This window comes from Epinephelus fuscoguttatus, linkage group LG4 (assembly GCF_011397635.1).
Source record: "Epinephelus fuscoguttatus linkage group LG4, E.fuscoguttatus.final_Chr_v1".
In the NCBI taxonomy this organism is placed as follows: Eukaryota; Metazoa; Chordata; class Actinopteri; order Perciformes; family Serranidae; genus Epinephelus; species Epinephelus fuscoguttatus.
The window spans coordinates 14,576,581-14,593,948 of NC_064755.1; the positions used below are offsets into that span (position 1 = coordinate 14,576,581).

Below are 17,368 nucleotides of genomic sequence, written 5' to 3' on the forward strand. Positions count from 1 at the left end.
ACAGCAGGGCTACCTGCCTGAAGTTGAATCTTTAACTGATGACGGCTTGTCTTGAGTGATAATGTTTAAAAGCAGAGGCTGATCCATGGCTAAAAGTCCCCCTTTATTTGCTGCAAGTGTTTTTCCATCAAACAGCAGGGCAGGTAAAACAAGTTTATCTGTTGGAGGTGAGCTGTTTGCAGAGGTGCAGTAAGAGCCTGTTGTCTGCAGCTCTTCATCAAAAAGCTCACTGTGGCTGGTTCTGCTTTACTCTTCCTCCCAGCTGAGTTGGTAGACTTGTTTTTATTGAAGAAAAGCTGCTAACAAATTCTGCTAATTAAGTGATAAACACATTTCATTTCCTATAGATTCTTCACAATAAAAGCCCCCTGTTATTTTGTTATGTAAAAGCTTTTATTGTGAATTTAAATGCTCTATTGTAGGCAACTTGACTTGCTTGAGGTTCCTGAAGACACCTCTTATCCATCTCATTCTATAGAACTGAAGAAGCCTCTTGGATGAGAGGTGAAATCTCTTCAAGAAACTCAAGCAAGTCCAGTTGCCTACGATATAGCACTAAAGATTGCCATGACCTGGAAGCAGCAAAATCAGGAAATATTGAGCAACTTCACACAACCTCTTGTAGCGAACATGAAACAGTAAAATGAAGCAGATATCTAAAGTGAAAACATGACACAGCAGAGAAACTAAACTCCAAACCACAGAGATTCAGTTAGAAGCTATGAAGTGCTGAGAGCTGAACACAGAGATTTTTAAAAACACCTTTCTCTCTGGCCTCCTGCAGATAATGGTGAGTGAGTCTTGCAACACACAGGCTTGTTTTAGAAGGGGGGTCGTCAGGGGTTGGCTGCCATCAATGAGACATCACAGCTACCTGCTTGAGAGCAGGCAGCCCAGCTTTTGGACCTACTGATGGTACAAATCTGGCGCAACTTTTGATGGAAAAACAAATCGGTGCAGCATGGCTTGATGTGGCCAAAAGTGGTAATGGAAAAAGAGTATTAGGCTGTGTAAGAGTTCTGCTTGAAAAAATAATTGATCAGTATGATTGCCATGTATTGATTTTTGGTCTTGTTAATTAGCTTATTGTTTTATCATTATTAATGATTGGACCTACCTTAAACCTTCCAGATTGTCCACAAAGTTGAGAACGGTAAGAGTATTGGACAATTCTACAGCATGATTTACTGTATGTCCAAAAATTGGTGCCATTATAGAATCTAGTGTCATTTTTAATGTCGCATAGCAAAAAATAAAGATTGAATTGGTGGAGTTTGTTTTTTCTCACTAAAGACTTTAGTTTGCGTCCCACCTGTAATTCATTCATCTTCTAACCGCTTCATCCTCTTGAGGGTCGCGGGGGGGCTGGAGCCTATCCCAGCTGACATCGGGCGAGAGGCAGGGTACACCCTGGACAGGTCGCCAGACTATCGCAGGGCTGACACATAGAGACAGACAACCCCCGCCTGTAATCTAAAAGTAAAACCACTGGATTATGAGAATTCCTAACATTGGTATCTGGTGTATACATCTCCAGTATATAGCATAACAAGTCCTCTGCTACAATACACTGTAACACACAGCAAGTATAATTGATTTTAAGAGTTGCTGATTTATGCTTGAATGAGCTTTATAGTGATTTTTAGACCTGCCATAAGATGCTGTTTTGCAAAGTGACATTTAAAGATGCATCAAGCAACTTTGGAAATATTTGGGCCGTGAAATCACTAAATTGCACACACCACGCTCACGTCCTTTTAATTCTCTCTCTCCCCCTCCACTGCCTCTGTCTCTCTTTCTAAATGTCACTCAGCCCTGTTTCCTACAGTGGTGTTCCACTTGTCCACTCCAGCCGCTTAGAGGAGCTAATAGCTGGCCTGACAGCACTCGTTCAATACACAGCACAATTACTGCCTGGCCCACATACGGCGCAGCCATCATACTGTGCAATCAGACCCCCTCTCGCTTCCTCCATCGCTCTCTCCTGTCCTGTCACTCTCCAAGTCTCAGGGTGGCTCTGTTTCTCACCCCTCTTCTAGATTTATCGTCCCCCCTGCGCAGCTACATTGCCATCCATCTCTCATCATTTTCCTTTTTCCTCCATCCTCCTTCATCCATCTCCCAGGTCCCCTCTCTTTCTTTCCACCTCTACATGGCTCACTATCTCACCCTTTTCCTCTCTCATCTCTTGCCACTTGCTCAGATGAGGGTGTCAGGTCAGTAGTAATCAATGAGAGACTTGTCCGGGCTGAGCTGAGATGAGTTGGCATGAGTGCATCTGTGTGTGTGTGTGTGTGTGTTTGCTTTGGTAAAAAGGTGAAGAAAATGAGCCATTTTGTGGTTTGTATCTTCTGTTTCTCTGCATTTAAATGTGTTTCTGTTTTTTTAACAAGTTAAAGCAAGCTGGCACACATGCAGGTTGATGCATGTGTGTGTGCGTGCATGTGTGTGTGAGACTGACGTAGTCACTCAGTCAATATTCTCAATCAATAGCATAATAACTCCTTCTCCCAGTGGACACTCAAAGCCTCACTCTTGCCTAAGTTCAACTGTTTGTTCTGTGTGTCTTTCATCACCTGTCAACTCAGCCGCAAGCCCCACAATTAATGATATCTCCGTCAGATGGGGCTACATGAGACTAGCATCACAAACAGAGTCCGCAAAATGTGGGAAATGTGTGTGTGTACTGCATATGTGTGAGCGCTCCTGCCAGAGATGAACGACCTCAAACTGGCATTTTGTCTCCATTCTGCTGCACTGCTGCAGAGACCGCTTTTGTACAGATGACCCGCCCTCCTTAATTACATTGTTAATGACTCATCCTCGTTAATGATGTTTGCCGTCTCTTGAGCAAAGAAATTAGCCAAAGGGGGGAGCGGAGAATTTGGGAGGGTGAGGGAGGGTGAAGCAGGGGAGGGAAGGTTAGTCAGAGGCAGTGAGGGTAGCAGAGAAAGGCAGAGGCTGAGAGGAGGATAGAGAATAAATGAAGGTTGGAGTGCTGCAGAGAGGAACAGAGGACACAATTTGCCTCATGCAGGAAGCAGTATACGAACAAATGTCCTCTTATTTTTGTTCCTATCCAGGGGTAGCTCTTATTTTGTAAGTACCCATTGATTTCTGGGATTTGGCATTGTTTTCTTATTTTTGCTCTTCTCTCAAGAGATTTTTACAAGTGGTTGAGAGCCCTCTTAAAAGAATAAGAAAGAAACATCTTGTTTTTGCAGTCCTCAAATTTTTTGTCCAATGCAAGTAAACGTACATTTCGAATTTTAGGAACATTAAAAAAAAACGCATAAATATGATCAAATCAAACGAGATTATTATATATGTTTAAATGTAAGTCTCATGGTTGAATTATTAAATTTGTGGATTAAAGAAAAACTATTGCCTCACTGATCCCAGTTAAGGGTAATATTACATACGTTCAGCTTCTGAATGGCTCACAGACTGGTGTTTATACAGTATATCTCCAACATGAACATGCGAAATATAACTTCAGTGACTGGTATGTCTGTAAATGTATTACTGGCGAGGGCCTGAGTCTCCGATGTGCCTGGCAGTGGATCATTGTCTGTATCAGGGGTTTCAGAAACTAATGCATCTGGAGTGGCACTGCTGTCAAGCAAAGCGTCTGACTGGACAACTGTCAGTGCAGTCTCTTGAATTCTTAGGTCCTATTGCAAGACCGTCACCTCCTCCTGTCCTTCTACAGTTGTCATCATGGTGCACTTGGATTGGACAGTGCCTTTCTTACTTCCATTTTCATGTTAAACCATTTTCTTGTAATTTTAGTTACTGTACGTCCCTCTGCCGACACTGCATTTACAGAATCACAGATGTTTAGCCATTGTTGGGTTTTTGATTTTCCTGTAACACCAGTACTGACCCTCTGGAAAATCTCGTATTTACTTTGTTTAAGTTTGTTTAACTTAAACGTATGTCTATTTCAACACTGCAGAAGTTCTTAAAGCCTGTTTTTTCTCTTTTTTGATGACATCTCTCTCCAATTCTTGGGCATGAGTAAGAGTCTTTGCACTGACACACCTGCCCTTACACAGTGTATGGGGGTGTTACCTATGCTAATAGGTTACTTATGATCAAGTGGGATGCATCATTCAGCACCCTTGGGTAAGAGCGTTTGATGCATCTGGTGTTGACTTGTCATATTTTCTTCTATCAACCCAAAATTAAGAGGAAATATTAAGAGAATGGTTCACATGAGGCCTGTGGTTATGAAAATAGGTAAAATTTGAATTTAAAATTGTGTTTTTATTGTCGAAAAACAAAAATTTCCTCTTTTTCTCCTTCTCCCTCCTCTTCACAATCACTCACAGATTTCCAGCTCTAACAAGCTTTGTGTGCTTGTGCACACTGTCGGATACTTCTACTACTGAACATCTCTTACAAGATTAGTTCTGTTAAAAAAAGTCAAAAATCAGCCAACCAGTATCAGGACTGGCATTCTTTCAGGAACTCAAGCTTGAACAGGGCTTTCACACTAAAAGCACAAATTTGACATCACGCAGAGAAAAGCCATTATTTCCAATGGGGAAAGTAGCTGTGCTCTCTTGTGCAGCCATAAAACAGAGCCATAAAGCTCTGCACTGATTTTTAACTTAAAGTTCAGCTAATTGAACTTCTGCTGCACTGCCTTATTGGAATTACAAGCTTATGTTACTGGGGTATCACATTTTACAGAGTTAGTGAACATGTATTACATGCAAGATGCTTTCTTACATTATCACCTGGTTGGTTTTGTGTCACTCTCATCCATTTATTGCTCATTTTCTCAGTTTTGCGTGAGTGAAGACAAAAACGTGCATTATTTACTGATATGGGTCACATAGACGGTGCATTTGTCACCTCACGGAAAAAGGGTGGAGGACCCCTTCTGTGTGGAGTTTGCATGTTCTCCCCATGTCGGCTGGGTATCGGTACTCAATAGCTTTTAGGTATCGACCGAAATAATCCAATACCAAGTAGTATCGAAACTGCTCCATTCAAACTAGTACTTCATTCGATCCTTTTTTGTACACAGATATAGAAAAATTCTGTGATGATTTTCAAGTCAGGGAGCACGTTGTGAGTTGTGTTGTGTCGAGATGCTTCCAGAACAGTCCAAAGTATGGCTCAACTACATGCCGGAGGCTTCTGACAAAGGCAAGTGCTTAAAATGTGGAGAAATTATTTTTGGAAAAACAGGTGACACATGTAGCATAGCATGATGAAAAAGCATATAGTCAAACAAGGAGAGAACTTGAGTGTGGATAGTTGCACTGTGTTCAAGCTGTGTCTCGAGAGCATACACCGTCCAGTACACAAGCACAGCGATCGACTACTTCAGGTAGCCTAATGGTTAGCTACTAATGGTGAGCAAGTAACAAAACGTGTAGCTCAGCGTGTGACGGAAACAGTGTGTGTCTAAACAGCTCTGTGTGTCTAAACGCTTGCAGCTTGCCGGCAATACGGCCCAACATTTGCCAAAAATCTGGCAGTGTAAAAGGGGCTTCTATGTGTTAGCCCTGTGATAGTCTAGCAACCTGTCCAGGGTGTACTCCACCTCTTGCCCAATGTCAGCGGGGATAGGCTCCAGCCCCCGGGACCCCTAACAGGACAAGCAGTTACAGAAATGAATGAATGAATATTAAGGTGTTTTCCCATGTTCAAACAGTTGCTTGAATTTTCATTAAAATAAATGACAGTATTATTTTTAAATTATTGTTTTAAATGTTATATTACCTCTTCACGAGTTGTTTTTCTACAGGATTTGTTCCAGCCTGCTCCCTTACTGTGGTGTAAAATGCAACTTTGTTATTTGACTTTATCATGGTTCACAGTAGAAGCTGATGAAAATCACCAACTTCATTCCCTTTTATAGAGAAGAGAGGAGCAGAGTAAAAGCAATGACAGTCAAGGCAATAAAAGTAAAAATGACAGTTGAGCGGGGGAAAAGGGAGAAAAGAAGAAAGTGGCGCAGTGAAAGGAAAATATAAGGAGGGAGATTAAACAAGAAATCTGAAGTTCAGTGAAGGGTACTCTTTGAAAAAACAAAAAACTTCACTGGAACAAAAAGCAAGTCTTTCCCCTGAGAGATACTGGCAGCTTAGAGAGAGAGAGAGAGAGAAGTAAAAGCATGACGATTTTAAATTCTTTAGCACACTTATTTTTGGAGCAGTTCAATCAAACCCTGGAGTGTTTACCCTGAAGGTTTAAATTGTTAGGGGAGCAGAACACATCAGCGAGACTCAGATGTGCTCCAAACAAGCGCTCCTTGGTCAGCCTTTGGGAGAGGTGGAAATAGCCTGATTCTTACTAAAGCCTGAGGTGGTTAAATTGGAGGTGGGACGACCAAAGAGAGAGGGTGCAATAGTTGTGTGTTGACAGAAGCAGATTGGCTTTATGTTGTTGGCTTTTTTTAACCTCACATTCAGGGTAGGTCTGTTCAAACTTTGGATTGAAATAAATCAATTTAAAGCGAGAGTATGTAACTATTGCTGTGTAAAGGCCACTGCTGGCACAAGGGACAATTACAGGATAAAGTTGAATAATAACGTGCAACAGCAGCCCAAGTAGAGGAGAGTCACAAAGGTGGTCAAACCAACTTGGTCATGTATTTCATACAGCGTTATAAGGTTCCAAACTAGCTAGCATTAGCCTCCATAAGCTACTAATCATGCTTGACCAAATAAAGTGTAGAGGAGAACCTCTGTGTGTGTTTGTGCTGATAAAGTGTGCATTTTCTTGCTTATCAATTCAACAAAATACAAACTATAATGATACTGATGATGACGGATGATGACAGCCATTGTGCACATTTTTCATTTTTCAAAAGTAGATTCACCAACAAAGATGAAATTTAGCATAATTTATTGCGTATGATGGATTAAGGATCTGGAGGAAAGGAAAAACGGATGAAGGGATGACGGGATAAAGGGATTAAGAAGTATTTGTTTTTACAGTTATGTCTAACAATTGTTTTGCGACCTTTCCTGAACCTGTGTGTTCACAATACCTCAATAAATTATGGTTGACACAGTGGCCAGATATTGCATATCCAGACATCTATACTTGAGCGAATCACCAGGTATCATTAGGCTAAGTGTTGTCTGTAAATACACAACCTGTTTGATCTTGACTGAGATTTAGTTGGAGACGACAGTTGTGTTGCTATACTGTACAACTGTAACATCACTGCAGCTGCCTCCCACTCAAGCTAAGGTTAGCTATCCATCAGTAGTAACTGTTGCCAGCATCATTTAGTGATTTACCACACTAACGTTGAATATTTGTGTGTATTATGTGCATTAAATCTCAGTGTTAACGCCTTGCTTACCTCCTACACAACAGCTTTTCTATCCAACAGCCCGTTTCTTTCTCCCAAAAGGGGGACACAGTGTTGGCGATGACACTATGTCGGTCTGGTCTATAGTGTGGAGCCAATCTACTATCGTCTCTCTTTTTTAGGATATGGCAGTGAAAGAAATCTGAGTGTTTTTTACTTCATTGTTGGTGCTAGCAACTACGCCGCAACTCTTCGGCTTGCTTTTTTTAAAACTGTTTTGTTTAATGTAGAAATTTGGAGACCTGTTTTCACCCTGTTTGTGTACACTGTTGCCGTTCATGCGGAATGCTTGGTTGTTTTCCCCCAGAGGGGGGCTTGGTGATGAGAGTCTACTCTGGATGAAGTATTGGGTATGTTTGTGCTGTAATATCATTAGCGCAACATCTTTTGTGAATTAGACCTTGAGACAGGGCAGATAACAGTTGCAAGTGATGCACAATTCATAGTGCTATCACTGGCTGCAATCCATAATTTGTGAATTTGCCCCTCAGTGTTGTTTGTGTCCCACATACAAAGTGGGGGATCTAGCTAGCCTTAGAGAGATCTCATCATTCTTTATGTTACCTTGTGGAATCACAACGCAAAATAATGTATGAAGGACTAAAATCACAGATGGTACTGAGCAGCAGCTGGTTAACTGCCTGTGTGTCTGTTGGAATGTAAGAGGGGTTTTAGCGCCTGCCCACACAGAGATTAGGTCAGTCAAATTAACAGTACCGACATAACCTGACCATTAATAAATAATTTTTTTTATTGGTAATTACAATGACAAAATAATTACACAGGTTAAGAAAAGATCAAGTCATACTGATTTGTGGAGCACATTTAAAAACAACAAACGTTGACTAAAGTGCTTCAAAAAGGGGTTAAATAAAACAGATGTATGGTTGAATAAAAATTTACAAATGATCAAGTTAAAACAGGCATTAAGACTTTAAGACTTGGTCACCAGATCTGAGGGGTTGGGAGGTGAAATAAGGGATGAGCATGCAGTGCTTTAAACACAAATAAAATAAATTTAAAATCAATTCTGTACTTCACTGGCGACGAGTGAAGGGAGGCCAGTACAGGGGAGATATAGTCTCTCTTCCTTGTACCAGTGAGAAGTCTTGCTGCAGCATTTTGAACAAGCTGCAGGCGAAATAGGGCTGACTGACTGATTCCTACATAGATGGAATTACAATAATCAGGGCAAGAGGAATTAAAAGCATGGATCAAAATCTCAAAATGTAATGGCCAGGAATGGTTTTCATTTCACAAGAGACCTGAGATGGCAGAAGCTAGTTCTGACAAGTGAGTTGATTTGTTTATCAAATTTTAAACCAGAATCAAAGAATTCACAATTTTTTGGATGTGACTTACAGTAATATTTAAAAACAGAGGCCCTAGGTCATTGATTGTGGTTGCAGATTTGACTAATGGGCCAAAGATTAAAACCTCTGTACTATTCTGATTAAGTTGGAGGATGCTTATCGCTATCCATTATCTCATCCATAACGCAATTTATAAGGGAGTTAACACTGGATCACAAGGTTTAAACTGAAGGTACAGCTGGGTGTTGTCAGTCGTCAAATATGGTAAGAAACATTATATTTTCTAAAAACAGACCCCAAGGGAAGCATATACAAGGAAAATAAAATAGGGCCCTAATGTAGCCTTGTGGTACGCCACAGGAAATGGATGCAGAGGAAGAGTACACATTACTGATTGAAAAAGAAGGCAGATCAGTTTTGGAACATAAAAACATTATGGATATAAATACTGATTTCTTAGCAAAAATGAATTTTAATTTCAGTTTGACTATAGTGATAATTAGTCCATTTTGTGGCAGTTAATAACTCAATTCATGTGTGCATTGGTGTGTAAAGTATTGCATATGAAAGTGTCCAGATGTACAGCTTGACTGTCCCATGTATTGCAAGAACTGCGTGTTCAAGTTCCATCATTACACATCCTGTAGCTCTACAGCACAGCTCATATTTGCAGCCTGCACCACTCTGGGTTGTTAATCACATTCCACTATGACATGCAGTGTCTAGATTTAATACATTCCCAGATATGTTGAATAATGATGTCCTCGTTTCCATGCCAGGGCAGGATTATTTGCCGCAAAAGTTTTGGTTCCTCAGGGGGGCCTGAAGGGAGCCCGTGGGAGAGTTGGGAGTTTGACATGACTCTGCAAGGAGAGCTCAAGGATAGTGCAGGACAGCTATCCCCACAGTCATTAGGCTGCCTCTTCCCCTATCCACACTCATCATCCATATCTATCTCACAGAGGTCCCCTCTCCATTCTCAGAGGTCCCTCTCTTTCTCTCTGGTGGTTTTGTTGTCTTTGCCCTGTCTCTCTTACTGCATGCTAGATAAATGCTGTCCTCTGCAGGCACTCTGTCTCCGTCCCTCTCCTTTTCTTTCTCCCTCACCCCTTTCTGACCCTACAGTATGTCTTTTTGATGACTGATGGCCCTGCTGGGTCCCCGGGCCCAGTCAGCCCTAATAAAAAAGAATAAACTCATATTACATTCATTCCTGTGGGACTTAACCATCCAGAGAGCAAGAATAGAGGAGGGAGCAGAGAGTAGGTGGAGTGGGAGTGAGGGCAGAGACTGTGAAGGGTAAGAGTTAAAAAAACATGACAGTAAATGAGTCGAAACGGCAACAAAAAGTATAGCAGGAGGGTGGTGGGGGACAGCGCCAGTGATGGATAGTAGCACAGGAGTAAAAAACTGACAAGTAGAGGAGTGCAAGAAGCAGTGATAAAGCTTCAGAGACTCCTTTAGGGTATTATATTGGCAACAGGCCGCTGGCATGGCGGATGAGTAGTGACTTCTTCAAGGTCTTTCTCTCAGCCTCTCTGTCTCTCAGACAGGCAATCCTTGTGTGTCTTTCCCTCTCCTTCACTTGCTTCATCTTGGTGTGATCAATTGGTGGTTTAGGCCAAACTTCATCCTGTTCATTGATCGTTTTTACTGCCTCCCTGCTGTTTCATATATAGCTGCAACTAAATTAAGCTACTTCCAAAGTCAGTTAATGTTTCCAGATTAATGCACAAAGGGACAAAACTACAGTTTGGTGGACGTAATTAGCAGCAAAATTGCCCCAAATTGTAAAAGGGAACAATAATATAGGAATAGACTTTTAAGGAATGGACTGTTGGCTTAGCATAGCATAAAGACTGGGGGAAACTGCTAGCCTTGCTTTGTTGAGTGGTAATAAACTCTGTCTACCAGCACATTTAAAGCTCAATAACAAGTTAAATCTTCTTTGTTTAATCTGCACTAACACCAAAGTGAAAACACGACACATGATTTTATGAGGGGGCTGTGTGGTGTACTATTTCTCTCTGACACTAAGTTCTACACTTGGGTTTTATTTTTTTTACAGATTAGACGAACAAGATATTAAGTGTTATTTTTTGAGCTTTAGAAATGCCAGTAGGTGTAGATTGTTACCTCTGCACAGAGCTGGACTAGCTGTTTCCCCATTTCCACTCTATATTCCAAGTGTGTTCTCTAAATGTCGAAAACTCCTTCATTCACTCTGTCCTCGCATCCTCACCATGTCTCTCTGTGTCTCCATTGCTCCAGCGTGAAGATGGTGCTGCTGTGGACGGCCGGCGATGTCTTCAAGACCACCTACTTTGTGATGAACGAAAGCCCGGCTCAGTTCTGGGTTTGCGGTTCAGTCCAGATCCTCATAGACGTGGCCATCCTACTGCAGGTCCTCTTCGACAGCCAAGACACCCGGGTCAAACTAGGTTGAACATGGATGTTGGTTTGTGAAATGTAAAAAAACAGGATTTGTATGTAAATTTCAACAAGTTTGATCTTTTTAAGCTTTTTAATATCAGCTGCAAAGTTGATGGGGGACATTTAGCATCAAGGACAGAGAAAAACAAAGTCACAATAGATTTTTAGTCTTCAGCCTTGATTCAAAGTATTCTTTAATATGGGTATCATGCAGACCCAAACAATTTACCTTCAAGTGCAATTAAGTGAACCGTTTTAGCCTTGATCAAACTGCTTAGTATATTCAGTCACACACTCATAAACAAACACCTTTGCCTTTAAATTTTTAAGAAGATAAGGCAGTATTCTAGTGTATTTTTAGCATTTATACTATGTATTTGTTCTCTGTTAAACATAACCTGGACCCTGAAGTGTAGTGGGCATGGAAACTGTAAGAGGGAAACATTACTCACGCTGGCAGCTCACTAACAGCAGATCTATGCTGCTGTACTGGCAGCTGAAGCAACCAGTCCGACACTGGTAGCCCTGCACTGAAATCTGCTGCCTGACTGATGAGTCTCTTATTTCACACGCTACACCTCACTGGACTGTTCTTGTGCGTGTTTTTCTCTGTGTGTTTGGGTGTGGTATGCTTGCTGATGTGTCTGTGCAGCTGAGATTGATTTTTGCCATTGGCATCCAGCGCCAAGCCAAGGCCAGAGAACATACATCAAGTAATGGTAGCTACATAGGACATCAATCTTTGTGATATGACTCTGATGTGTGGTTAATTGACAAGCAATGCAGGTCTTCCGCAAAGTATAGAAAAACAATTTTAAAAATGGGGCCATGCTGCAGTGATTGCACTGTTTTTCAGTCACAAAATCTTTTGTAGACACCAAAGAACAAGTCAGACTTAAGATCAAACTAGATATCACAATATAACAGTATTACTGAATATGGGCATTGTCATTTGTTCACATTTCATCGTCCCATTAGTTGTTTTTAGTATCCCGTCTGATGAGTCCTTTTACTCTTGTTCTTTGAGACAGTAACAGTGAAAGTATAGGTCATAAGCATCGTGGATAAGTAACAGTTTAATCAACATGATCAGCAGGAATATTAGAGTATATTTTACCCTGATCTTTTATTGAACACATTTAGTGTTAACACCCATCAGCCCCTGCTGTTTCTTGACACCTACGAAATAAATACTTGATTTGAAAATAAGAAGTAGCAAACTGAGAATTGGCTTCATGCTGAAAGGAATTACCTGTAGGTAGTGGGAAACAAATTGCTGGTGTAGGGAGGCGGACACAATCTTATGTTTCATTTATCACAGGAGCAAAACTCTCCCTGGCATTATTAATATTTTCTTTGGGCCCTCCTTTAAATAAAAATATCTCAAAGTAATATAGAACAATATTAAATTAGTACAGCTTGATTAATTGTATAATCCAAATAGCTACCAATGCAGATATTGTGTTTGTCATATATGTCATAATGTGTTTCCCGTTTAAAATCCATGGTATATAAACATCATTTGTAGGAGACAGGGCTGACAGAGGAGGCTCTGAAGGTACTGAGGGAGGGAAATTTTAAAAATAAAAATCAATTAGATCAGATAATTTTATAATTTGTGTTCACAATTATGTTATATTTGTTACTGACCATTGTATAACCTACAAAGTGCCTGAGTTGTGTAACTGGTAACTGAGCTATTTATGTAATTATTAACTACATTAAGGGAAGGTTAAACTAGAACATGAATGCAGGGTCAAGCACTAGTTTTGCCTCTAGGATAAGCCCCCTGCCCACAGCCCAAAGAAAAAAAAATTCTCTCCCCCTTTTCTGACCCCAACTTTTAGTAGATCCTAGAGGGGCAATCTTTGAAGCGTCTTCATTCACCCAGAAATGCCCCATTAAACAGAGGACAGGTTATGTAATGCATGCCATTACAGAAACATTAAAACCTTATTCAGCCATTCCAGCCTTCCAAACTGCAAAAGTGTTCACGGATATTTTATTTAGAAGTTCTGCTTATAATCGAAACTCTAATTTAAAAGCACAGCCTCTCAAGGCGAATCGTGCTTTTTTCACCTGTTTCTCGGTAGTTTCCTCTCACAAAAGCACTGCAGGCTGAAACAAATCAGCACCAGCAGCTGATCAGTAGTCAGCACAGGTTTCTTTTTACTTACCTCTAGAGATGATTTAATGAAGTAGTAAAGCTACTGTACCTACTTATTGAGTCTTGCGGCCCCCTTTTTAACTTGGCATCCAGTTTGTGTCTGTCTGTTAATCTTTCCTGTCTGTTTTTTAGTTTCCCTTCAGTAAACATCCTGTTAAATTACACACTGCAGCAGTTATGGGTTGCATCTTACAGACAGCCTCCTCCTGCAGCAGTATGCTTCAGCCATAGGATAGCATTTGTAGAGGTCGCAAAACTGCATCTCAGTGTATTTCAGTATTATCCTCAGGTCCAGGATGTAGAAAATATGACAGAGAATTTTGGAAATTTTTGGAAACATAAAAAGTGGCTGAGTATGATGTCACGTTACCTCTGCTTTGATATTACATCAGCTTTTTTGGGTTTTGATTATCAGTTATTGTATTGAAGCAATAGTTTGACATTTTGAGAACTGGCCTTCTTGCAGAAAGTTAGACATTAGAAAGATTGATACCACTTTCATGTCTCTACAATAAATATGAAGCTACAGCCGCTAGCAGCCAGTTAGCTTAACATAAGGTCTGTAAAAGGGGAAACAGTCTGTCTGGCTTTATCCAAAGGTAACCAAATCAACCTCCAGGAAGTTACTAGTACCAGCCAAGATATAGTACGGCACATTACCCCCTTCCTAGAATGGCTAATTGTCATTGCTGGAGATGCTGATTGGTTGGTTTTGTTACTGCTGGACAGAGCCAATGCTAGCTGTTTCCACCTGTTTCCAGTCTTTAAGCTAAGCTAACTGGCTGCTGGCTGTAGCTTCATGTTTACCACACAGACATGAGAGAAGTTTCGATCTTCTTGTCTAACTTTTAGCAAGAAAGTGAATAAGTGTATTTCCTGAAATGTACTGTAGACGGTTTGGGTTTATTGCTTCATTCAAAGATTTCGTTTCAATCGCTAACTATTACCATGTATCATTATCAGTATAAGGTCACATGCCAAAGGAACAACCAACAAATTCTAAAAGGTGTATAAATTAATGTAATTTGTATGTGTATGGTTGTGTACATATGAAACCAATGGAAATGTTGGAATATCTTGGGATTGTGTATTTGATGGATGCAGGCATTTATGGAAGTGTTGATGCTGCCGATCGACTTCTCTGGTGTTTGGGAAATACTGCAAGCTTTCAGCTGTATTGTTCTGTGACCTTCACTCCATGTGTGCATTCTTCAATTCCACTTATCTAACATTACCGCAAGAAGCCATATTGAAAGCTGAATGTGTCTTATCTCCTGTATCCTGCGTACCACAGTTGTATTGAGTTTGCATTATTTCTGTATTCTATATGCTCTTATCACCAGATGGGTATCTTTATATTGTCTCTCTCAGCAGAGGCTCTGAACGGCTTTCTCGGTTTAGCATTTGGGCTCCCAGTAGCATTTTCTTCTCAAGGGTAATGGGACAGATTAGCACACACACTGAATGGTTGTGATAATCCCTCCACCAGGTTCACATCATGGCAGATGTACTTGTCACCTCACCACTGCAGCACTGATATGAAGAGCAGAAGACTGTTACGTCTACCAGATGCAAGATACATATTTCATGTAACATGAAACAATATCAGTTAAAACAGAGTCCATAAAAGGATTTAGGTCACTTTTAGTTACTGTTTTATGTGATGTTTCTTCAGGGGTTTTATTTAGAGGATCAGTGAAACCAAAATTTCAACCAAAAAGCTGTTGTTTTTAAATTAATTTTCAGGTGTACCAGATTAACTAAATGTCATGTAACACTATGGTGGTTACCATAGGATGCAAAGGTCTCCCAAGGTGACATCACACATGGAAACTGTATTTATGTGAAATATTTATCATGATATTTTCTCAAATATAAACTATTTATATTTCGGCATGTGGTCTTGTGTTGTTACTGGCAGTGTGTTTTGAAATGAATGTCTTGACATGTCAAGGAGAAAAGGTTTGACACTGACTTTGAAGAAGAATACAAAAAGTCTGATCTGCTCTGAGCTCAGCGGGCTGCTGCTGTAATTTATAGCTAGATTTCAACCCAAAATCTGAACTTGAAACCTCATGTGAACCCTTTGAGTTTGATCCAGATCAACCAGCAATATCAGACCGGGGTGAAAGGAAGGATAAAAATATGCTTTATATAAATCCTTTATATACAGCAAATCCCACTGCAGCTATCACACAGAGCTGCAACAGAGAGTGTGTGATCCTTCAGTGCTGGGAAAACCTTGAGTTCCCCCTATTTGAAAGGACTGAGAGTGTACCTGTGCCACAAATAAATCATGACAAGAGACTGAGGTAGAGTGGGACTGTGCCTGCTGCTGGACACATGAGAGAGAAAGTTGATGAGTGGGGGTTAATTAAGATGTGCAATGCTTCAAGGCTTTAATCCCCTCTGGTTAATGCATCACCACACACAGATGCATACACCATCACAAGGTAGAAGCACTGACAGTCAGCAGTGCAAAGGAGCACTGCAGTATGGATGGTAAAATATTAAAGTGGATACAGTAGATAATGGGAAGCTCTCAATGGTTTATTGATGAGTTGAACAAGGACAGACCATGTGCTGCACCTGTTGATGCCTTCACCTTATCTCTGAGCCTGTCTTATACATCCATTAATGATAAGTTGACTACAAGTCAGCCTGATATGTCGTACTTGCATCATACATTCTGCCTGATGTTATCACTCTTCTGTTCACCCAACAAAGACACACGACTTTTCCCATGATGTATTCAATATATTTCATAGTAACTCTTGTTCATAATCCTCAACATTTACCACTAACCGTGGATGCACAGTGTAATAAACTGGATGCAGTTCTGAGTATAAAATTAACCGGATCATCTGCAGCTATGGGCCCATAGAACAAGTGCACTTGTATTTCCTTTGATCCCGCCTCCCAAGTGACTGGTTTTGAGCTTGCTCACATTAATGACATCCCAGAAAAACTCTAGACATTATTGAGTTTTTACAGCTTTTGGGACATAACAATTTAAAACAAGATCTATTTTAGTTTTCATGAGCAGAAATTGATATACCCTAAAAGAAAATCAACTGATTTACAATCATCTATCTCACAATGTAAGTCTATGAAAAAAGAAGTAATTTGGGGGCAGAACACATGCTGCGTCTTTAACTTAACACTACTCTTGTGCCTTTTTTTGTGCCAGCTAGGTTGCTAAGCAACCTTAACAAGCACTATATAACCTATTTATCTTAAATTCTGAGTGCAGAGCTGATCTTCCAAGCCCGGTCTCACTCTGAAGTTGTCGAAATCCAGCACTTGGGCAGTGATTTGCGGCATCAGAAACTAACGACAAAGGTATCCTTTAACTTCGGCATGATACACGGCTGGTTGCCATTATAAGTTTAATGGGGCCTGGCAGCATCAGGGGGTTAAGGTGTCCTTTAGTGCGAGTGAGGCGGGTGGGAGTTGTGGTGGATAGGTCCAACAAACACCGACTTTCACCAAGAGAGCAGTGTTCTCATCCTGTAAAATTCTAAAGCCAAACCCTTTTCCTTTTTTCCTAAACGTAATCACATGTGTCTGTTGCCTAAACCCAACCATGTGTGTTTGTTGTTGAAGGAAAATAAACATCAATTTGAGGTGTTGCACTGATGCACTGTGTATATTTTGAACGAGACTGTATGTAGACATCCCAGAACATCAACAGCCAACGCACCCAGGGTACCTTGCCTGTCGTATGTGGACATGGAAAGTCCATGACCAAAACATCAATATGTGACGAGGCCAGAGTGAGAATGTGTTGCTCTTCCTCCAGGCACTGTTTATATGTGTGTACACCTATTATCTGTGAAACAGATTAAGAGCTCTGGCAGCCCTGCACTAACACGATCAACTTGTCTGTATTTAACACAGACTGACATTAACGGAAGAAGGGAAAGATGTCTGTCGGCTGTCATTGGTCTGCTACATTCCAAAAGTTGAACTCTGTTCACCTCATTGTTTTCTACCTGAAAACAATGAATTTGAGGGCGCAAGAAACACGGCAAATGTACAGCCTCTTGGAGCCCAGTGGCATCATATAATGGACCCGGATGATGTAAATACATGGTGTGGCTCGTATGTCAA

At 40.7% G+C, this 17,368-nt stretch overlaps 1 protein-coding gene across 2 annotated transcripts in view; it reads left to right on the forward strand.

Moving 5' to 3' along the window:
* si:dkey-246g23.2 (solute carrier family 66 member 2) overlaps positions 1-15,147 on the forward strand; it is an 81,573-nt gene extending 66,426 nt beyond the window's left edge. For both annotated transcript variants that reach the window (XM_049575405.1, XM_049575404.1), the window contains one exon: positions 10,927-15,147. In XM_049575405.1, coding sequence (XP_049431362.1) covers positions 10,927-11,101 — 175 coding nt within the window. In that variant the 3' untranslated portion in view covers positions 11,102-15,147. The remainder of the gene's footprint in view (positions 1-10,926) is intronic.
* The last annotated feature ends 2,221 nt before the right edge of the window (positions 15,148-17,368 follow it).